Source organism: Mytilus trossulus, chromosome 7 (assembly GCF_036588685.1).
Source record: "Mytilus trossulus isolate FHL-02 chromosome 7, PNRI_Mtr1.1.1.hap1, whole genome shotgun sequence".
Classification (NCBI taxonomy): Eukaryota; Metazoa; Mollusca; class Bivalvia; order Mytilida; family Mytilidae; genus Mytilus; species Mytilus trossulus.
In genome coordinates this window covers 76,503,406-76,526,937 of record NC_086379.1, presented here as the reverse complement: position 1 = coordinate 76,526,937, position 23,532 = coordinate 76,503,406, and the positions used below count along the sequence as shown (strand labels likewise).

Sequence of the window (23,532 nt, the reverse complement as noted above, 5' to 3'; positions counted from 1 at the left end):
GTTAAATTGAAATTCATATATAATAGATCTATGTTAACAATCAAACAATATACTGTAAACTTAACAACTGTTACAGTTTGAAGTGGTATGTGGACTACTTCTGGTAACTGTTATCCCTCATCACATGCCGGCATCTTCTATCTCTTATTTGAAACAGATAAGAATAAATCCCATGACGGGTAAAATCGTACAATCACTGTTTTTAAACATTCACATTTAGGATCGATCATTATATGTTCCCGTTTCTCTACGAGTAGTTTTTGACAAATCAACCACATAATAGCATAAGGAAAATGGGGTAAGAGGATGAGGATGTATAGACAATATAAACATTGAACCAGGACCCTATTAATTTACCCATTCAAAGCAAAATATGCCAAACTAAAACCACGATACACACCTGCTGTTAATATTTATAGGAACAAACTAACCGGTGGTTTACAATGTTGTCTATCAAATAAAGATCACTCTATAAACGACTAGTATACTATGTTCATGTATTGCCCTTTTACCTCTGATTTGGGAAGTCATTATTTAAGCTTCCAAATCCTTAACCTTTGTTTGAGGATCATAACCAAGAGTTTTAGTTACATGCATTTTGTATTTCATCTTTAAAATTTGAGCTAGCATTTTCAATTACAGCTTAACTGCAAGTTGCATAAAACATAATTACATGTACACTAGACTCGTACCAGAGGAAATGTATAAAATCTGTGCGAATTTAAATTAGTTTGTTATATAGTCGACGCTTGACATTTTCGACAAGAATTATAAGACGACTCCTGTATGATTAACATATTTGTTGGAAAGCATATTGTGTTCAATTTGACTTTTTGTATATTCTTTATTTTATTTTCTGTTTATGATGTTTTCAACAAACTCAATATGTAAATTCAATTCAGAAATCTTACAAATTTCGTACATTTTCTGTACTTATTATACCATTTTAATCTTAAAAAGATTTGCATATAAATTTCACTTGACGTAAGTTGAATTTTATATGTTAAAATATGATTGAAAAAAAGTTCACATAAATGAATAAAAACTTACCCCCTGTTGTTGAATTTATTAGAACAGCATATGAAAAAAAAAAAAAATGTCAGTTACATTGTATTGATAGACAGTTACACGTACTAAGTCTTGTTACACCGAGAGACTTTGAATTATTTACAGATTATATTTCCAATTTTATAAAATGTATTTTTTTTACTGTAAAAATGTTTGTTGAATAATATTTAGAATTGTACAAATCGCACATTTGTTTCTTAAAAATAAATTGCATGTATTGTATATTTTTACATATTAATGGTATTTGGCAAATATGATATGTAACTGAATGTTAAAACTACTCACAAAAAGCTGTTTCGTCAGTCAGATTCAATGGAATATGAAATAAAAGAATAAATCTTAGACATTTAAAAAGACATCCTTACTAAATTTTATGTTACATTTTATCTTAAAATTATTCTAGTGCTAAACTACAAATGTACATGAAACCAAAAATGGGGTGGACTCAGGTGTAACTGAAATATACCATGCTCAACATGTGGCACCAAAGAAAACTTTCCAAAACATCAGTCATAGAATGTTATGAAAACTTTAAATAATTAACCTATGTTTTCTAACTGCTTGATGCTTTTTAATGATGTAATGCATGATAAAATACTAACCCCAAAATAGATCATGAATTTATACATTTTAAAATTATTTATAAAATTGAGAATGGAAATGGGGAATGTGTCAAAGAGACAACAACCCGACCAAATAAAAAAAACAACAGCAGAAGTTCACCAACAGGTCTTCAATGTAGCGAGAAATTCTCGCACCCGGAGGCGTCCTTCAGCTGGCCCCTAAACAAATATATACTAGTTCAGTGATAATGAACGCCATACTAATTTCCAAATTGTACACAAGAAACTAAAATTAAAATAATACAAGACTAACAAAGGCCAGAGGCTCCTAACTTGGGACAGGCGCAAAAATGCGGCGGGGTTAAACATGTTTGTGAGATCTCGACCCCCCCCCCTATACCTTTAACCAATGTAGAAAAGTAAACGCATAACAATACGCACATTAAAATTCAGTTCAAGAGAAGTCCGAGTCTGATGTCAGAAGATGTAACCAAAGAAAATAAACAAAATGACAATAATACATAATAACAACAGACTACTAGCAGTTAGCTGACATGCCAGCTCCAGACTTCAATTAAACTGACTGAAAGATTATGATTTCATCATATGAACATCAGGCACAATCCTTCCCGTTAGGGGTTTAGTATCATACCATCATAACATATATGAGAAGAACATAACCCGTGTCATGCCAACAACTGTTTTTAGAATAAATGTGTTTAGTTCCGCCGCAAAGACCTTATCAGTGACTCAATATTAACGCCAAAATATGCAATCTTTAATGACATGACAACAGTATCGTAATTATATCCCTTCTTAATAAGTCTATTCAAAGGTTTTGTAAGTTTCTGAGGTGAATACTGACACATTTGTGCTTTATAAAGAATATTTCCATAAAAAATTGGATGTGAAATACCTGAACGTATAAAAAGTCTGCATGTTGAGCTATATTTACGAATGATGTCTTTATACCGATGATAAAATTTAGTAAATGTTATACATATATATAATATCAAATATTTTTGGATGCCGATTTGACTATACTGAGTGCCGATTTGATCAGGTGTCGATTTAACCAGGTGCCGATTTGACTTGTACCCGTGGCACCCATCATAAAGTTTTTGTCACAAATGTATACTTTATGCATTTTCAAATTCCCACAACAAAAGCTTGTATCGTTTCCTTTTAAGGAGGATGCTTTTGACTTTTAAAATTACCAGTCAATTTCCTATTCATTTTACTATGAACTTCAACGTTGATCGAGTGGCTCGTTGGTCAAGTAGTCTTGGTAATCGAATGCATCAGTCTGGAGTAAGATTGTAAGTTTGAATCCCACAGGTGCCAGTTCGTTCGACTAAAATCTTAATTGATTTAGATTATCATTTTCTAAACGAAGGTCTTTGGTTCTTTTTGGATACTCCAGCTTCCTTTACAAAACAAAACCTCACCGCCACGAAACAACACAAGAGATGAAAGTGGCATTAAACACCAATCAATCAATAAACCAACGTTGATTAAGTAAATCCACCCTTTGTTTTTGATTTGGTGTACGGATTCTGACCTCGATAGATATTTCATAATTTTAGCAGTTAGGAGTGTTTCGTGTCTTAAGTGATTTGCCTCTTGTATCTCCAAAGAACTTTATTGTTGATATAGGACACGTATTGACAGGAATATCAATAATGTAGTCATTTTTATAAATTTCCTGTTTACAAAACTTTGAATTTACCGAAAAACTAAGGATTTTCTTTTCCCAGGCATAGATTACCCTAGCCGTATTTGACAAAACTTTTTGGAATTTTGGATCCTCAATGCTCTTCAACTTTATACTTGTTTGGCTTTATAAATATTTTGATATGAGCGTCACTGAATAGTTTTATGTAGACGAAACGCGCGTCTGGCGTACTAAATTATAATCCTGGTACCTTTGATAACTATTGAACATCTAAATAAGTGTGCACGTCATGTTTGACTTTTCAACATTTGATGTTATAACAGGTTATAGGCAAATAGTAATTGGGTGCCGCTGCCAGTCATATTAAATTATTATCAGTTTCTTTTTGTGACTGTTTGTAAGACTTTTTATAAATTTTAATAACAGTTCTTGTTGTCAGAGACATCAGTTAGCATACCATTTTTATTTGCAAAAATAGCGTATCCAGCCAGAAAAATATCGAAAACTTTAAAGTTATACATATTCTTAAAGATTATAAAGCCTTAGTTTTAATTGATAATTGTTAGCTTCTTAATCATCATGCTTAGGAGATGGAGATCTTACTATAGCGAAATCATTGTATTAAAGAGATGCAGTGGTGTTATATATGTTTTTTTTCCAATCGGGACTTCTCACAATTTTTCGAGCTTGATTGATAATATTACTGTTACATTGACTTACCGGTACCTGTTCAGAGAAGGATATGAAAAAGAAAATATATGATTTATTACCTAAATTTGGTATAACAATATTTCATACAATATACTCTACTGGGACAATTTGGTTGATAATTACTTTACGGTCATTGGAAAAAAAATCGTGCAAAGAAAAAGTTAGAGTGTGTGTCCATACGACACCTTGAAATGCCAAATGAATGCATCAGTAGTATACCGCTGTTCAAAACTCATAAATCGATATAAAATAATCTGGGTTACAAACTAAAACTGAAGGAAACGCATTAAATATAAGAGAACAATGACCCAACATTAAAATGTAACACACACAGAAACGAACTAAGCATTCGACAAAGTCCGATGAGTATAACAAATATAACATCAAAACTTAATACATGAATTTGAGATAGAAAAGTAGTACCTTGGCACGTCTTATATTAATTTGAATTCACATAAATATAAGAGGAAACAAACGACACAAAGGAACGTTAATTAAAAATGTAACACACACAGAAACGCTTACAAATATGTCCATTTTCAGTCAAACGCAAAATCTGGGTCAAAACCATTTTTCAGCATATACCTTTATAGAAAGTTATTCCAGATTTCAGTGAACATGGAAATGCAAAATTGTGACATAAGTATTATATGTTGACGGTAGAGTTTCATTTAAGGTTTCTTTATACTTTTATCAATCTTTCTCATGAGCATCTTACTCTCTGTCCTTTATCACTATAGTGTCTCCCGTATTGTTAAAGAACTAAACTTACTCAGCGAGTACACTTGAAGTGATATTCTCTTGTCAGATGGAAATTTCCTTGAACAATTTACAAGATGGTTATAACCATTTACACAAGACAAGTTATAAAAGTTTTGTAAAAAAATATATACTTACAATCTGTATAGGTCGCCAAATCGAGTCACATGAAAAAAATACACGTTAATATTACATTAAAGACTATTAGAAATCCAACTGTTTTATATGCATGTTCTTTTCCAGCAAGATAATATGCTAGGTTACATTCTATTTAAGTGAAAAAGCTATTGTACTAATAATTCCTTTTGTCAGTATTGAAGTTTTATGGACGCCATGATGAGGTGTTTGGCAGTTTTGGAATTTCTGAATCACAGATGACGACTGATAAATAAGATGGTGTAGCTATTCTTCCGTCCTCTTTTCCTCGATTGATTGTGACATGCATACTCAGTTTTCTTTTTTTTAGGAAGAAGAGTGGCCGAATTTCAAGTAGTTTATCTACAGCAATGATTAGCCTGTCAACACTCAGGTTGTTAGAACGAACTTTCATGTGGCAGATACGTTTGACTCCGATTCTAATTGACAAATATGACAGTTAGGTCGGTGGTTCGCACCGGGCATTCCGGCTTCCTCCACCAAATGATAACTGACCGCAACGATATAGCCAATAGTGCTATTAATATTAGTGGCATTAACATCAACAACCAATCAAGGTATGGCAGTGTTTTGGATGTATAAACACACATTTGATCTGTAGATATCATAGTTCCAAGTGTTATATGGTCCGGGAGTACAGTTATCGTACCTTGATTTAGTCCTTAGTGTGGACAGTGTGTTATTTGCCTATTATTTTTTTTATTATTATTTCTCTTCCAAATGTATTTATTCATGTTTTTATGCCTCAAATAGCAAGTAGGTGGATGACATTACACTGTGAAGAAATTTGGGTCATGCATTTTAAAGTAAAGTAGTGATTTGGTCCATCTTAAAAAGGTTAAAAATTAGGTATTTGGAACCTGTCAAAAAAATTCAAGATCCCCGTTACATAAAATTGTCCATATTTTGAGTTAGAGCGGATGAAGTTTTCTATAAATTTAATATGATTTGTTCCAAAAGTAGTACCACACACTGTAAAAATACCACTGAAAAAGCGCAGATGCTTTTTTTTTTAATTCCATTTATTGTCTAAAAGAAATGCACTACGAAAGAACTGTGGTGTCAGACCATATGTAATGATTTACCAAGACTTGTATTATTCATACACATTCTCATTACAGACGCTTAATTTTCTAGTAAAATATATAAATCTGTGTTTGGTAAAATTATAGATACACTTCTGTTTTCTAAATGTATATGGGTTACTTGAATCATTATATGAGACTTCAGACAAAGCATACTAGTATCTGTTTGAAATAAGTTTGATAATGGCAGGAAATCAGTTTAAACATACTTAAAGAAACCAATAAAACAAATGAAATTGTTCATCAAAGGTACCAGGATTATAATTTGAAAATGATAAGATAATTAACCTCATAACTAAATAAAGATGCTCATAATTACTTATTTTGAATAAGATAAACATATACTTACAGGCTGTAGAATGCATGAAAAGAAAAAGAATGAAAATTTTAAATCTATGTAAACAAGTTTTAGATCTACAAAGAGAATCCATCTGGGATATCTTTCAATAAAACAGTCCGAATTCAAAAATTGATAAAACCACACACTCACACTTATAACAGTTACTGTAAAATTGTAAATAATCAAATTGACATGAGTGATAAAAACGTCTTTGATCAGTTGCTTGCGTTCTCGCCCTCAAGCCGATAGTTGTCTCTTCGATATTCGTACATTATCTGCTTTTTTTTTTTTTTTAAACGTGGGTAAAGTCTCATTTTTTAAAGCATTTTCTCCGGATGAGTTATAAATATAAGAGGCGATGAATATCAAAGTGTGAGTCAAACTCATTAGGCGAAAACAAACTCGCAATGCCTTGCTAAAAAAACCCAAAAAAACAACAAAAAGAAAACCAACATTCTACACAATACGACATAGAAATCTAATGAATGAGCATCACTTAAACCACTAAAACCGGGGTGATGTGAGGTACTCCATTCGTTATCTTTTATATAAAGTTTATGCCATTCAGATAATATGTATATTTATTTGTAAATTAATCATAAAGCCATGAAACATTGCCAGTGTTAACTTTCTGGGTATCTTTGACAGATACATCTTAATTAACACCTGCATTCATACCATCGTTAGAGAAAATAGTTTGCATAAAAGACTTATAGTGGTGGTGATTTCAGTATGTATTGTTGGTGAAAACGATACACACAAGTTTATACTTGTTTTTTCTTTCTCTTATTTAATTTGTGGTATCTTAACCCGAATTATCACAGAACTAGTATCATTGTGTAAGAACCAGGATGTGACACATTTGTACTGAATGAGTTTCGATTCTCCCCTTGGTATCTTAAAATACCTTTTGCATTGTACCTACATTTCTACACATGCATGAAACCTCGCAATAACTCCAATAGAGTAATGAATAGTTTTCTTCCAACAACCACAAAATAATTAAAATTATCTTCGCTAGGCTTTATCAAAGCCGTCATATCAACATGAAAGTTGTTGAAATATTGTCCTATTATATGTCATTATGATATATTTCTATTATGAATTACTATATACGTTGAACCACAAACGTCAAAATCATTCAATCGCGTAGTGGAATCGACTATTTTTGGATTCTTATAAATTCTATAAATAACTTATGGACTAGTTTAAATCTCGGTCTATTTCTGAAATTTATTCTTTCATACTTTTGATTTTTTGACCCTGTATGCTAACATTGCCTATGTAAATTCTAAACTTGTTTGTATGCACATTGAACGACAAATTTATATGACGTATAAAAAATTTCTGACGCCAGACACTCACATCAATCAATGTATTCGTAGTTCTTAGATGTTTTTGTGTTCTGTTAAATTGTCCCTTTTAAAATTGTTAAACGATGATGACTGATGTACCCATATTTTGACTATTTTATTGTTTATCTAACACATCAATGTAAATATAACGGCATTTGATAAGACTTTCATTAAAGTGAGAGGGTTAGCGCTATAGAATCAGGTTTAATCCACCATTTTCTACATTTGAAAATGCCTGTACCAAGTCAGGAATATGACAGTTTTTGTCCATTCGATTTTGATGCGTTTTGTTATTTGATTTTGCTATGGGATTATGGACTTTCCGAATTGATTTTCCTCCAAGTTCAGTATTTTTGTGACTTTACTTATTGTTACTTAAAATTTAAAATAAACAATAGAACTGTCACAATAGGACAAATTCTTAATTTTGCATCTATTTCGAAATCGTCCCATTTATTTATTCTGATACCAACAATTGAATGGTTTGTCATTCGGCAACTCGAAACATAGTATCAGAAGGTAGTATTTGAACTGTTAAGTTTGTTTTTCTAACAATTATCAATGTGTTAGATGGTCGATCATAATTAATTCTTTTTTCGATATTAATACATACCCCTTCATGCCAACGGCAAGATTTTCCATGGTTCTTTCCAGGGAAGAAATGCTTAAGGCATCTATCACACTGCTGGGATCCAACTGTAGATCTAGAGTGAACAGGAGTTGATGTTAATGAAGTGTCTTTGTTTTTCAATTCTTCTAAATCGGTTAAGAAAAAACTGTCTCCAGATTCACTGTTTATGGCATCATTATTGTTTTGTGAAAGCAGTAACTGATGGAGTTTTTGTTTTCGTTCTTGCAGATAACGGGCATGTTGAATTACTTTCTTGGTTTGTTCTATGTCTAGGCGTATATGATCTCTCTTGACATTTGACCTGTGGTTTATTACTTCCTGATGAGCATGTCTTAACTCCCTTATAACTTGTTGTTTTAGCTTTCGCTCTAGACATTTTTTTCTACTTTGGTGAGTGAAAAGGTCTTGGAAAATAGTTACATGTCCACATGCTTCACAAGTTACTACTCGAAAATTGCATTCGTCAATGTGCTTATTCAAATCACACCGCTTCACCTTTTTCTTACACCCTTTGATCGCATTAGGACACGGCACTGGTGCTTGTTGACACTCGTCTTTAAGATGTTCTGGTAGCTGCGCCATTTTAATTTTCATGCCACATTTGTAGTTACATATAGCATTAAGGTTCAGTAGTTTTCGCTTGAAAGCCTCGTCAGCTTGTTTACAAGAAGGCCCATGATAAGGTGTCTCGCATGTTGAACATATATCAGCCTTTAATCGTGTAGCTCTGCGTACTAAGCAGGCGCTGCAAAACATGTGGTTGCATTGCAAAACCCTTGGGTCGAGGAAAACTTCGTTACAGAGAGTACAGATGACGTCATCTGGAAGTTCTTCAAAAAGCTTTTTAAGCAGTCCCATGCTTGCCTTTTATCTTCCTTTCCCTAGATAATAAAATAGTGTTATATAAATAATTTGATATAAGAAAACAACTACAAGCATACCAATAAAAATAAATGGCGGATTAAATGTAGTGTCCTTTTATACTTTTTTTCCGTTTCTTGTCGATCTCATTAGTAAAGCATTTTCCGAAGTGATCTAACGATTGTATTCATTTCTGTACCAAAATATATATGCATGGTTTGATGTAATAACCGAGTTGCGTCTTAATATGGAGGCACACTCATAATATCAGGAAGTGAATATGTTAAAAGCAATATGAAGGCATATAATTTGTTACACCAGACGCGCGTTTCGTCTACATAATTAAGACTCATCAGAGACACTCAGATCAAAATAGTTACAAAGCAAAACAAGTATAAAAAGTAAAATTACAAAAATACTGAACTCAGAGGAAAATCAAATCGGAAATTCCCTAACAACATGGCAAAATCAAATGACAAAATACATCAAAAACGAATGGACAATAACGGTCATATTCCGGACTTTGTACAGGCATTTTCAAATGTAGAAAATGGTGGATTAACCTGGTTTTATAGCTGAAATGTTTGGAGGAACCAAAATTCCAAAAAGTTGTGCCAAATACGTAAGTTTAGACGATAAAACGTCTGGTAAGAATGATTGATATATTAGTTTTAGAAAAGATTATTTATTTATTTGATGTAATCTGCTTCGAACTAGCTTTTAATTGCGGTTGTCATAGGTGTTCCCTTTTAATGCTTTTGTTTCGTGTGCTTCTTGTCGATCTTATGAGCAAAGCCTTTTCAGAATAATTTTAAAGATTGTATTCATCCTGGCGATTTACACCATTTTTACAGTTCTTCAACTTATTTATCGAATTATATATGTCTCTATTCTTAGTCGTGAGTCCTTGGTGAGTGGTTGTTGATGGATGCTATATACCATATTTGATTTAGGTGCATTGTTTACATAGGATTTTTTCTCTCATCAGCAATCAATCATCTACTTTTCTATATAGATAACAAGAACAACATATTTCAACCAGGTAGTCTACTCTAACTAATCAGGCATAAAAACAGAACGCACAGAAGATAGCAGGACATATCCATGGGTGTGTCAGTGGTTTTCGAACTCAACCAACCGTGGTAATAACGAGACCAAGATGTTGAGCTCCAAGTAAAAATGTAAACATAGATCATTTTTGGTCTGATTTGTTCTTTGCAAAACATACAAACTATTTCTATATGGTGCCTCAGCGGAATACACTGCAATTTGTTATTGTGTTTATTCAGTAATGATGGGTGCCATATGAAACTCCTGCCTTGACGGGATTTAAGAAGGGTTTTTTTTCTGGTAAGACAACAAGTTCTACAATCACTTGTTTTACCATCTCATATCATCACTTGAATATGTACGAACACGGTCTAATTCTTTCTTAAACTTATATCGATCAATCCTTAATGTCTACTATGCTTAATTCTCTCAACCTTGATTTCAATATACGCATTAAATTTCAAAATAAGACATATTATGGATACGAGACCTCTTAAAAATATATTAAAGTCTATTGAAAGTTTAAGTAGAATTAAAGTACTTATTATTAAGTACTGTAATAGGTAAATTGAACTTTTATTCCATAGAAAATTAATCATATTAACACTTTGCCAAGAGTCATGTTATTTCTAAATGAATTAATTAACGACTTAGATTACACAATTCATTTACATTCTAATAAAAAAATCCTTTTACATCGGGAAATATCTGTTGCAAATCAGGAATATGACAGTTGTTTTCTGTTCGTATGATTTGTTTTAGCTTTTGAACTAGCTTTCTATGAAGAACATTCCGTTTTGAATTTCCCTTTTGAGTTCGGTATTTTTGTTATTACACTTGATATCACCCGCTCTTGCAATTTGCCCTAAATACTCCCCTAATTCCTCGATTAATTTTTCGATAAATGTTTTTGACGCTCTTTTACTTTTATCCCCCACCCCAAATAAAGTTTCATACGTGAATAGAAGTGTCTAGGATCTGTGTATTTATTCATCTTTTTATGTTTCATATCATCTATTTCTTCAAATTTCTATTTCTTATTAACTGTTCTAAAGGACTTCGGATGTGAATGTCCGTCTCAATATTTTAAAACTGAAAGTCAATACAAAGTTGAACCGATTTTTTAATTGGTCAATTTCTTCTAGCTTCGGAATTTCAAGATACATAAATACATAATTTATCATCAAAATAATCAGATTCTTATGTGTTGACCATTTGGAAAAAAAACAAAAGCAACAGAATAATAACTCTCATTCAAAAAATAGAAATAGATATGGTATAATTTCTATTAAGACATAAACTATGTGTTAACAGTAATAAAGGTGTAAAACATTAAGTACAATGTCAGTAACATACCTTCTGTTCCTAGTGACTGTTTGCTCTGTGCTATCCTATCATAATTATGTACATAGAGACTGTATTACACCTGTATAAAATTACCGTGTAAACAGATACCACAAGTTTACCTGGTCAAAGGAAAAACTATTACTGGTATCAATACCCAATCTAAAACCGTTAGTCTCCGCTTCAGTAATCTGCAGAAAAAATAGAAAGGTTAGAATTTCAATTTAAAGAATAGAGGATCGTAAATACAAACAAACTTTAATTCTGTCAATTGATATTAAATGTTGAAATGAAAACTCTTAATTTGAGATATTTGTCATTGAATTGAAATGTTTAAATACCATTTTAACTCAAACATGGACAGGTACATAGAAACTGACAAAATATTGTAAATAACGTAGAAATTGTCCTATGTTGTACTACACTGGATTTAAATACCTAGCTATAATAAAAAGTGCATTTGTTTTTAATTGATACCAAAGATCGAAGCGTCAACAGTGATGTAACTCAAGTTTCAAATAATTGTCAAACATTTTTATAGTGATTGAAGTTATTGATTGTAGGGACATTAAATAAGAAGTGTACTTCACTACTTGTCCCTGTTGCCAAATTTAGACATCTGCACATTTTCTATCGCTTGACATCCTTTTATGTCATGTTACAGTAAGAAGTGGTGTCACATATTTTAACAAGATCTTCTTACACATATAGTTAAATAAATATTCCATTTACGTTTGTATGCAATGTATTTTGAATATGTCAGGAATATGGCAGTTGTTATCGAATAGTTCGTTTCTATATATGATGTTGCATATTTGTTTGTGTTTGTTGCACTAAAGTGTTCTGTTTTTTTCCTCTTATAGTTGATGTGTTTCCCTCGATTTTAGTTTGAAACCCCGGATTTTTTTTCAATCCATTCATGACTTTTGAACAGCGGTATATTACTGTTGCCTTTATTTATCTTACTTCAATCATGCGTGGAAAAAAATAAAATTGTCCTAAATCTCCATATTCCCATTGATGTAAACTTATTTAAGAATTGAATGCTTCTTTTTGTAAATTTATTGGGTGGTAAAAGCGCTGACCGAAGTACATTTTGTATGAAGCGCGGAAGCGCTTCATTCTAAAAATGTACGCACGGTCAACGCTTTTACAACCCTATAAAGTTTCAAAAAGAAGTATTCAATACTTATAATTACATTTTTTTAGCTAAAATCATGAAAACACGATTTTTATCCAGTTTTATTTAATTCACATGTGCACTTTTTTGTGGGACCTCGTGTCATCATGCATGATAAATGTTATTGTCTGATGCAAGTGTTTACGGAATAACATGTTAGCCAATCAGAATAACGTATTATAATGAAACTTACATCTAATGTAATTATTAGATATACAATCATAAAGAGATGGAGTATATGATTGTCAATTTGACAACTATCCACCTACGGAAGTGTATGAAAACATGTATGGTAGATAAACGCATGGCTTTGAGCAATAAATTAAACTAATCCCGTTTATCAAGTATAAAAGGCTCGGAAATGATAAAATGTAAAACATTTCAGAAGAGAAAACAATTTGAAGATGTCTAATTGACGATAAAAAAAACCAACACCAAATATGACAAGCAGCAACCAACAACAACCACTCAAACACTGGCACATAAATAATGTAGAAATTAAGGGGGCTTAATATTACTCATATTGAATGGACAGGCAAAAGTAGTAAAGTTGTGTAGCAGATTTCACAAATTTCGAAACAAGTTAATTTGTAGAGCTTGTGCAATAGTTATCAAAGGTACCAGGATTATAATTTAGTACGCCAGAAGCACGTTTCGTCTACATAAGACTCATCAGTGACGCTCATATCAAAATATTTATAAAGTCAAACAAGTACAAAGTTGAAGAGCAATGAGGATCCAAATTTCCAAAAAGTTGTGCCAAATACGTCTAAGGTAATCTATGCCTGGAATAAAAAAATCCTTAGTTTTTCGAAAATTTCAAAGTTTGGTAAACAGGAAATTTATTAAAATGACCACATTATTGATATTCATGTCAACACCGAAATGTTGAATACTGGGCTGGTGATACCCTCGGGGACGAAACGTCCACCAGCAGTGGCATCGACCCAGTGGTGTAAATAGTTATCAAAGGTACCAGGATTATAATTTAGGCGTTTCGTCTACAATAATGTAATACAATGTATATAAAAAAAATAAAAGGATGTGGTATGATTGCCAATGTGACCACTATATACCATAAACAACAAGACTTAGCAACAATAAACTATAGGTATCTGTACGACCTTCAACAATGAGCAAACCTCATACTGCATAGCAATCTATAAAAGGTTTCTATAAATGACAAGCAATTCAAATGAGAAAACTAACAGTCTGATTTATGTACTTTTCTGTAGGATTACAACAATCCAATAATTCGTGGATAAAAAATAAATGTATCATTCATTTATTACAAGGGAAATAAGAACATAAAATTTAAACTTTTTATACCTTTTTTTTTCTAACTGCAACTGTTATATACCTGTTTATGTATAATATATAAATATAAAATGTGTTCCCGATTGTTTTATAAGTATTTTATCGATATTGATTGACAATTTATTGGTCGGGCTCAACCAATTTCAAATGACAAAATGTTCTTATAAACCATGAAAACGCTGTGGAAGTATATAAAAATACTTTGTTTACAGAATTACGGATAATATGAAGAAAACCATTAAAATTAAAATAGCACATAGTATATCATGGAAAACAGTGGAATATAGCCATAGTGATATTTCATAACAATACCCGATACCGTCAATAATACTTTCAAAGGAATGTTCGACTTCAGATTTTTATTTGGAATTCTTTGTTCATTTGTTACACTATAACCAGCAACACTCTGTCAAAGAAATGATGATAGAGATACGCAAACTCTCAAACTATCGTATCATCAAGTAAAACAACAAGAATACTGAAATCCGAGAAAAATTCAAAACTGAATCCCTCATCAAATGGCAAAATCAAAATATCAAACACATCGAAAGAATGAATAACTGTCATATTCCTGATTTGGTACCGACATTTTGTTTTGTAGAAAATGTTGGATTAATCCTGGTTTGTTCAGTCTTAGAGAAGTGTTAGATATTTTCCCCTATTGTGGCATGTCACCACTTCAAACGGGAGATTTATTTTCCATTGGCAAGCATTGCTGCAATATTGCTACAGAGAGAGACTAGTAATCAAGAAGATTGGAAAGACAAATGTTTTTTATATTATTGCACAAGAAAAGAATTCAATATTTTACTCCGACAGATTTCAAAAATTGTCAAGTATCAACTCATCATTTACAGGGAGTTGATATACGCCTAAACTGTCGTTAAATTGTGTCGTTAATTTTTTGTAGATCGTGTATTGGTGATTATAATTAGTGTTTCTGTCTTATCTTTCAATATTAGAACCGGTAGAAGATAAATTTGATAATAACTATCCGTTAAAGGTACCAATTGTTATATAGAGACATCTTAACATTTTGAACTGATTGGCGTATTTATCCTGTTGGAAATTTTCTGTTAAACATTCCTACTTTTCTATGCGATTTTCTAGATAACAGCAAAATGTGAACAGAAAAAAAAATAGATAAACATCTTTATTCCAAGGGTACTAACTCGTTGAAAATTAATGCAAAGCTAACTATAGGCGGGTCTTGTCTTATTGGTCAAGTTTGCTTGTAAAGTTTCGTCTTTTTCCTTTAGTTTTCATGATAATCAAAAACTGACGAAAATAGATTACTGAATATAGTCATCAAAGGGCAAAATCTCTTAGAAGGAGTCAGTTGGCAATTTTGTTCTTTTCTACCTCTTTGAAGATTTGGTATATCTGGAACGTTTTGATCTTTATGGTTTCTGTCTAACCATTATAGTTATATTTCTCTCTTGTGACCAGTCATCACCTCAGATGAATCTTTCGAAGTCAAAATTCAAAGTCATCCATACCAGTTGCCTCGTACATGGATGTAAATATGAAAGGTTTATACAGGTCCTGACACCTGTTGCTCCAGTTAATAAGATTATCTTACTTATTCTCAATCATATTTAAAGTTCAGTAGATATTGACATACCAATAAACAACATATGCGTTTAACCGGCTGTATATATAGTTGTATATTATGTTGTTGTTCAGATCCTTCATGTTTAATGCGTGTAGCCTATTATTGGTCAATGTTGATTTTGAACTACTATTATCTACCCCAATACATACAACAGTAGTATACCACTGTTCAATAGTCATAAATCGTGAAACTGAAAACAAATTTGGGTCACAACACATCATCTTTAAGAGGAAAACAACGGAACAACAGAAACACTGAGCTGCAACAAAAACAAACGTCAACTGAACATACATAGAAACGGGCTATTTGATAACAGCTGTCATATTTCTGACTTAGTACACTGTTGCCTTTATTTGGTACTGGACATTTTAAGAAAAACTGGTTTTATGGCTAGAAAAATCTCCCGCTTATATGATAATGAAAAAATACAACTGAAATGACAAAATTACGTGACACAAATACAGAACAGATAAACAATTGTGATCTTTCCATTTCTAAGTACCAACATTGCATCAGCACCTGCATACGAATAAGACTATTTACCGGATTTGTTTTCATATAAGCATCACGACGGGTGCCACATGTGGAGCAGGATCTGCTTACCCTTCCGGAGCACCTGGGGTTCGTGTTGTTTATTCTTTAGTTTTCTATGTTGTGTCATGTGAACTATTGTTTGTCTTTTTTTTAATTTTTAGCCATGACGTTGTCAGTTTATTTTAGATTTATGAGTTTGACTGTCCCTTTGGTATCTTTCGTCCCTCTTTTACATCATGTAAACCATAGAATAACAACGGACATATTCCATGAATTTACGACAGTACACCACAAACGAAATATAAGCTGTGCTTCACACAAGTGTATAAAAAAGTGACTTTTGTATTTCACAGTTTGATTTAGAAGAAAAACCACATAGTTATATAATATAATTTATTACACAATTACTAATACAATTCTATGTTAAGTTCGTTGTAATTATTATGAAAAACATCAAATAACATAATTACCAATCTAATCTTAAATTATATCCAAATATAAGACATTAACCCGTGGCGTCACTTTTTTGTGGCGTTGCTATATTTTGTGTGACGCACAATTCGTAATTCTATTATGAGGTTTTTGTCGAGCCTTCGACTTTAGTTGAAAAAGCGAGACTAAGCGATCCTACATTCCGTCGTCGTCGGTGTCGTCGTCGGCGGCGGCGTCCACAAATATTCACTCTGTGGTTAAAGTTTTTTTGAATTTTTAATAACTTTCTTAAACTATACTGGATTTCTACCAAACTTGGACAGAAGCTTGTTTATGATCATAAGATAGAATCCAGAAGTAAATTTTGTAGAAATAAAATTCCATTTTTTCCATATTTTACTTATAAATAGACTTAGTTTTTTCTGCAGGGAAACATAACATTCACTCTGTGGTTAAAGTTTTTAGAATTTTAATCACTTTCTTAAACTATCCTGGGTTTGTACCAAACTTAGACAGAATCTTGTTTATGATCATAAGATAGTATCCAGAAGTTAATTTTGTAAAAAAATAAATTCATTTTTTTCGTATTTTACTTTTAAATGGACTTAGATTTTCTTCCAGTTAACATTACATACAGTCTGCAGTTAAAGTTTTCAAAACATTTATTAGATTCATTAACTATCCTAGATTTTTACCAAACTTGGTCAGAAGCTTTTAACAATCATAAGATAGTATATCAAGAGGAATATTTTTATAGATTTTTTTCCTCATTTTTGTTGAGCCTGGGATTGATTTACAGCAAAAGTAGGCGAGACACTGGGTTCCACGGAACCCTTACAAATTTTTGTTGTACTATCCTAAGTTTATTTTAGATATTTGTTTTCATTATGTTGTTATCATGTAAAAATGTGCTTTTATATTATGTATTTCTCTGTCCTGTGTGTTCTTGCATTTATTTGTACAGTATTCCTGTCATGTATTGTTGTCATTTTTGCGGTATATAACATTGACATAAACATATGGTTTGGCTAGCCACTATACAAGGTTAATCCACCTTTTTTTCTTAAAATGTCCCGTACAAAATCACGAATATGGCACTTGTTATCTAATAGTTTGTTTCTATGTTTGTTGCATTGTCGAATGTTTTTGTTGCAGTTCAGCAGTGTCTCTATTGTTTTGTTGTTTTCCTCATATAATTATTCTGTTTCTCTCGATTTTATTTTTAACCCAGTTTGTATTATGATCTTTTATCTCAATCAATTTATGACTTTTGAACAAATGATGAGTCTTATGTAGACGAAACGCGCGTCTGGCGTATAAAATTATAATCCTGGTACTTTTGATAACTATAGTACCGTTGCCTTTATGTATGTCATGACAGGTCTATTTATAAAAATGGAATAGATAAGTTTGTAGACACGTACAAGAATATAAAACTGGGTTTGAGTTTTAAATGGTAAAATTATTTGTATTTTCTAACCATGTTGATTTTTCTTCTAAATCAAAAAGAGGGACGAAATATACCAAAGGGACAGTCAAATTCATAAATCCAAAACAAACCGACAACGCCATGGCTTAAAACGAAAAAGACGAACAGACAAACAATAGCACACATGACACAACACAGAAAACCAAAGAATAAACAACATGAACCCCACCAAAAACTAGGGGTGATCTCAGGTGCTCCGGAAGGGTAAGCAGATCCTGTTCCACATGTTGCACCCGTCGTGTTGCTTATGTGATAAAAAAAAATCCGGTAAATAGTCTAATTCGGTAGATCACATTCATGAAAGGGAAGAGAATTGTAGTTACGACGTAAAAAGTAAAATCACAAAAATACTGAACTCAGAGGAAAATCAATTTGGAAAGTCCATAATCACATGGCAAACGTAAGGAACATATCCGATAGAATTTGTGTCTACCAACTCGTGATGGCGTCCGTAAAATTTACGAAGGGCTGATTTCAGCTTCAACATTTGGAACTCTTGGTTTAATAGCCTCCTTGTGAGCAGCAACCCTCTATCAAGAACATCATGATAGGAAATGCAAGCACGGGAATATCGTATCAATTGAGAGATATATACCCCGTATGCAGGTGCTGTTGGAATGTTGCTACTTAGAAATTGAAAGTTCACAATTGGAAAGCTGAAATCATCTCTTTTGTCGTTTTTGTTTTTTACCGACCTTCATTGTCAATTTTTAGCAAAAGTCTAGATATAAGGACGACGTAACTGTATCTGTAGTATCCTTTATCTCTAATTCGATGGGATAGATGCGTTCCACATAGTCACCAAATTTTGAATTATTTAGTGAAAGAACATCATCTATATAGCGGAAATTAGAGTTAAAGGATATTGCTAACTTCTTGTCTTTCTTTCTTAGAAGTTCCTGCATGAAGTCAGCCTCATAATAATAAAGAAACAAGTCAACACGTAGAGGGCACAGTTTGTTCCCATTGGAATGTCGACAGTCTGTTGAAAAACACGCCCTCTCCTCAAATCTATGTTTTAACAAAAAATCCTGTGCATTTATAGTAACATGTGAATTTAAAATATGAAATAGCGGATTAATTATCTAATAAAAATAACTTATAACATAAGACATAAGACAAAAACACTGTAGACGAATCACGAGTAACGCGACTATACTGACAAATATTGCATATGTGAAATGTATTGAAATTACAGAAACAACAAACAATAACAAAACCATTAAACTATTCTCACAGAATTTATTATTACCAGCACAGAAGTCACTAGTTATCAAAGGTACCAGGATAATAATTGAATACGCCAGACGCTCGTTTCAACTTAAAAGTCTGGTAATATCACTGACGATTGGATTAAAAAGGCATAAAGCCAAACAAGTATAGAGTCAATGCAGGTACTGATAATATGGAAACTGATGAAGATTGTAGGTTGCACCTAATTTCTAATCAAATGATTGAGACTTTTCTTTCGATTCTGCTAGAGAGCTCTTTCCTTACAGTGATATTGATTGGCAGGAAACAGTTACCCTTGTATAAGTGAACTAATGTCACGTAGCAATGTCTACTCCTTGCCATGTACTGGCACCTGCTGACAATTTGCTTGGCTGATGTTTAGTAAAAAAAACTCATCATATATACCAGGACTAAAGTTAAAGGATACATATTAGGGTATGAATCATCCTCAGAGTCTGGACATATTAACTCTTGGGTACCTCAAACCTCAACCTAACCTTCCCAAGACATAAGGACAGAAGGTGGAAGAGGAGAACATGTGGAATATGTTCTACGGAAGAGAAATTCGTCATTTGATAAGACAACTAATACTAGTACTACACAATTAATCAAGAGCACATTATAGACACTGGTTAGCGGTTCCAAAAGGTATCATTCAGCGAAGGGTACATTGGTACAGCGAAGGTTTTTCTTGGTTTCTGCATTTAACACGGAGCCTAGGTTCACACCGAATAACAAGCTATAGTTTCTAAAAGTACATTGTTGTCTTGTAGCTTGAAAACTTCAAAAAAATTGGTAGAATATCATAGTATTTCCAAGTGTCCAACGAGAAAAGAAATTCACTAATAAGTACTATAAGTCAGAACTTTAACATTCATATTACACATCAGAATGTCTGGTGGTTTTTGAAATTCTTCCACTTCCGCAGGTGAAAAGCAAAAGTGATAAAGGGAAGAAGAAGTCTAGTAAATGATGTATGTCCTTTTCAGCAGTACAACCACTGATGCCTGCTCATTATGTAGTTTGCGTTTGTTGTCTACTTGTCAATTAATGATATGAGAACCTCGGTCAAATACTGTTTTAATTAATTTATAATCCTGTGAAAAAGCATTTTTGCCATCAACTTTTATTCAACTCCAATGGAAAGCAGACGAAGTAAGTTCGTAGTTCAATGACATTACTTGGTGTTTTTTTGCACTGGTAGAGAGTCTTAAACCAGTCTCACAACACTTATCTCCAGTTCTTCCTGAGGGCAAATTTCCTATCGAGATTTCATTTTAAAGAAATACTATATAACATCTGGTTTCCCTCAGAGCATTGTTTTACTCAGTTTAATCTAGTCTATTTCTGCCACATTCTGTATGTGCCTGTGCCAAATCAGGAGCCTGTTAGTCAGTGATTGTCGTTTGAAGCTTTATATCATACTCATTTCTTTTGTTCATAAATTAGTCCATTAGTTTTCTTTTTGCATTGTTTTTCATTCCGTGTCTTTTATGCTGATGGGAAGTTTTTAACTACCTTGGCTGGCTTTACAGATTGAAATAAACAATTAATTTCCCCATAGGCGACAATGGTAGCCTTTTTCGAGATACAGACTTTAGAAAGTTGATTTTCTTACTGAAACCTTGCTAGAATCAAAGAAAAGTTATTAGGACAGTATTTTTTGGTCCAAAAAATATAGGTTCGCGTTGCTTTTCTTAGCGTATTTTGTACTTATCTCCCATGCCTATCAATTTTGCCCTTAAAAATACGTGTCTTGTCATCTCAGTGCCTTTAGGTCTACGGAATAATTTTTATTTTGCCTTTTGTATAAAGCAGAGTGCACGAAGTCTCTAATAATAAAAAATTCGTAAGGGTTCCGCGGAACCCAGTGTCTCGCCTACTTTTGCTGTAACTCCCAGGCTCAACAAAAATGAGGAAAACAATCAATACTACTGATACTATCTTTTGATTGTAAGATGCTTCTGTCCAAGTTTGGTATACATTTCAGGATAGTTTATGAATCGAATAAATGTTTTAAAAACTTAAAGTGCAGACTGTATTTTATGTTAACTGGATTTATTTTTTTACAAAATTTACTTCTGGATACTATCTTATGATCATAAACAAGCTTCTGTCCAAGTTTGGTACAAACCCATGATAGTTAAAGAAAGTTATTAAAATTTTAAAAACTTTAACCACAGAGTGAATGTAATGTTTCCCCGCAGAAAAAACTAAGTCCATTTATAAGCAAAAAACAGAAAAAAAGGAATTTTATTTTTGCAAAATTTACTTCTGGATACTATCTTATGATCATAAACAAGCTTCTGTCCAAGTTTGGTAGAAATCCAGTATAGTTTAAGAAAGATATTCAAATTTTAAAAACTTTAACCACAGAGTGAATGTAATGTTTCCCCGCAGAAAAACTAAGTCCATTTATAAGTAAAAAACAGAAAAAATGGAATTTTATTTTTGAAAAATTTACTTCTGGATACTATCTTATGATCATAAACAAGCTTCTGTCCAAGTTTGGTAGAAATCCAGTATAGTTTAAGAAAGTTATCAAAACTTTAACCACAGAGTGAATATTTGTGGACGACGCCGACGACGACGACGGAATGTAGGATCGCTTAGTCTCGCTTGTTCGACTAAAGTCGAAGGCTCGACAAAAATAACAGGCACACATATCGAACAATCAGGATTCGCCATTCTCTTAATTCTGAATACCATGTTATGCTCATAAAATGGCTGCGCCTATAAAATCTAATGGTGTATTGTAACCGACAGACATTGTACGATTGTTAGGGGCCTATTATAAAGATTATGCGGTATGATGTTTGTTTCATTAATGAAGGCTGCAGGGTGAACTACAGTTGTTATTTCGTCTCTTGTGAAGAGGTGTCTTATTGGTTATCATACATCTTTACAATCTCAGCATTTTTGTCCGGTCTACTATTTTCTGCAACTTCGTCAGTATTTTCGATATAAGACACTTTTATTTATTCAGTATTCTATTTTGCCAAGGTTTAGCTGGATTTCTTTTATAAGAGGAACAAGATACCCAAGGGATAGATTTTTCGAAAAACTAAGGATTTTCTTATCCCAGGAAAAGATTACCTTAGCCGTATTTGGCACAACTTTTTGGGGAATTTTGTATCCTCAATACTCTTCAACTTTGTACTTGTTTGGCTTTATAACTATTTTGATCTGAGAGTGTCACTAATGAGTTATGTAGATGAAACGAGATTCTGGCGTATTAAATAATAATCATGGTACCTTTGATAACTTTGATAAGTTTCAAAGATTAGTCCATACTAACCTTTTGGTTGCAGAGGTTTTTTTTATTTGTTAACCACAAAAGAAAACAAGCGTATAGCCAACAATCAAAACATGAAAATGAGATAATAGAGAAACAACCAATAATGAAACCTTATACTCACGCCATAAGCATCTTTAGGCATTCACATATTAATTGAGAAAATATAATCCAATCAGGTTGAGATTGATCTTCTGAGTATGGTAGTTAAACCAAGATCATGTGACAAATGTTAAAAGCATATAGCTAATCACACATGCTCTTCAACTTTGTACTTGTTTGGTTTTATAATATTTTGATTTGAGCGTCACTGATGAGTCTTATGTAGACGAAACAAATTATAATCCTGGTACCTTTGATAACTATTATATGTACTCTTTAATGCCAATGAAATTGCCCAAGTCTAAATTTGAAACCTCATTATTCAAGCAAATAATCAAGATTTACTTTTATAAATTGTTATTTAGATGAAAAGTTCTCTCATTGGCACTCATAACACATTTTCCTATATCTATGTAAAATTTTGAAGCTCACAAAGTTACATTCTCCCGACCAAGGTTAGCGGAAGTGCCAAACGGAATAAGATATACAAACATTTGTAAATTGGTTTGAGAGAGTAATCACAGTATGAAAGGTAACACAAATTTGTATCATCACAAAAGTTTCATATAAGAAGAACTTAATATATAGTGTTTATTTTCCACTTTTATTATATTTATCTATAAAGCATAACCAGATCTGATCAACAATATGAACCAAATAAGAATACAACAAACTGATGGACTAGGACTGTTCCAAATTTATAAATAAGTATCATTGATATTCATCGTACAGTGTGA

General features: G+C 32.4%; 1 protein-coding gene across 1 annotated transcript; it reads right to left on the bottom strand.

The window, feature by feature from the left end:
• Positions 1–5,676: 5,676 nt before the first annotated feature.
• Positions 5,677–11,784, bottom strand: LOC134725851 (TNF receptor-associated factor 3-like). The gene is made up of 3 exons (XM_063590078.1): positions 11,611–11,784; positions 8,326–9,224; positions 5,677–6,369 (listed from the first exon to the last, which is right to left on the bottom strand). Exons 2-3 carry the CDS (start codon positions 9,199–9,201, stop codon positions 6,337–6,339), a joined length of 909 nt encoding a protein of 302 aa, XP_063446148.1. The 5' UTR covers positions 9,202–9,224; positions 11,611–11,784; the 3' UTR covers positions 5,677–6,336.
• Positions 11,785–23,532: the final 11,748 nt, after the last annotated feature.

What these genes read in the sequence shown, in the direction of transcription:
- LOC134725851 (XM_063590078.1), bottom strand. Translation starts at nt 9,201, where the DNA reads ATGGGACTGCTTAAAAAGCTTTTTGAAGAACTTCCAGATGACGTCATC. An exon ending in CTTGCCGTTGGCATGAAGGG is followed by an intron (nt 6,370 to 8,325) that starts GTATGTATTAAT and finishes TGCATTCTACAG; the next exon opens with CCTGTAAGTATATGTTTATC.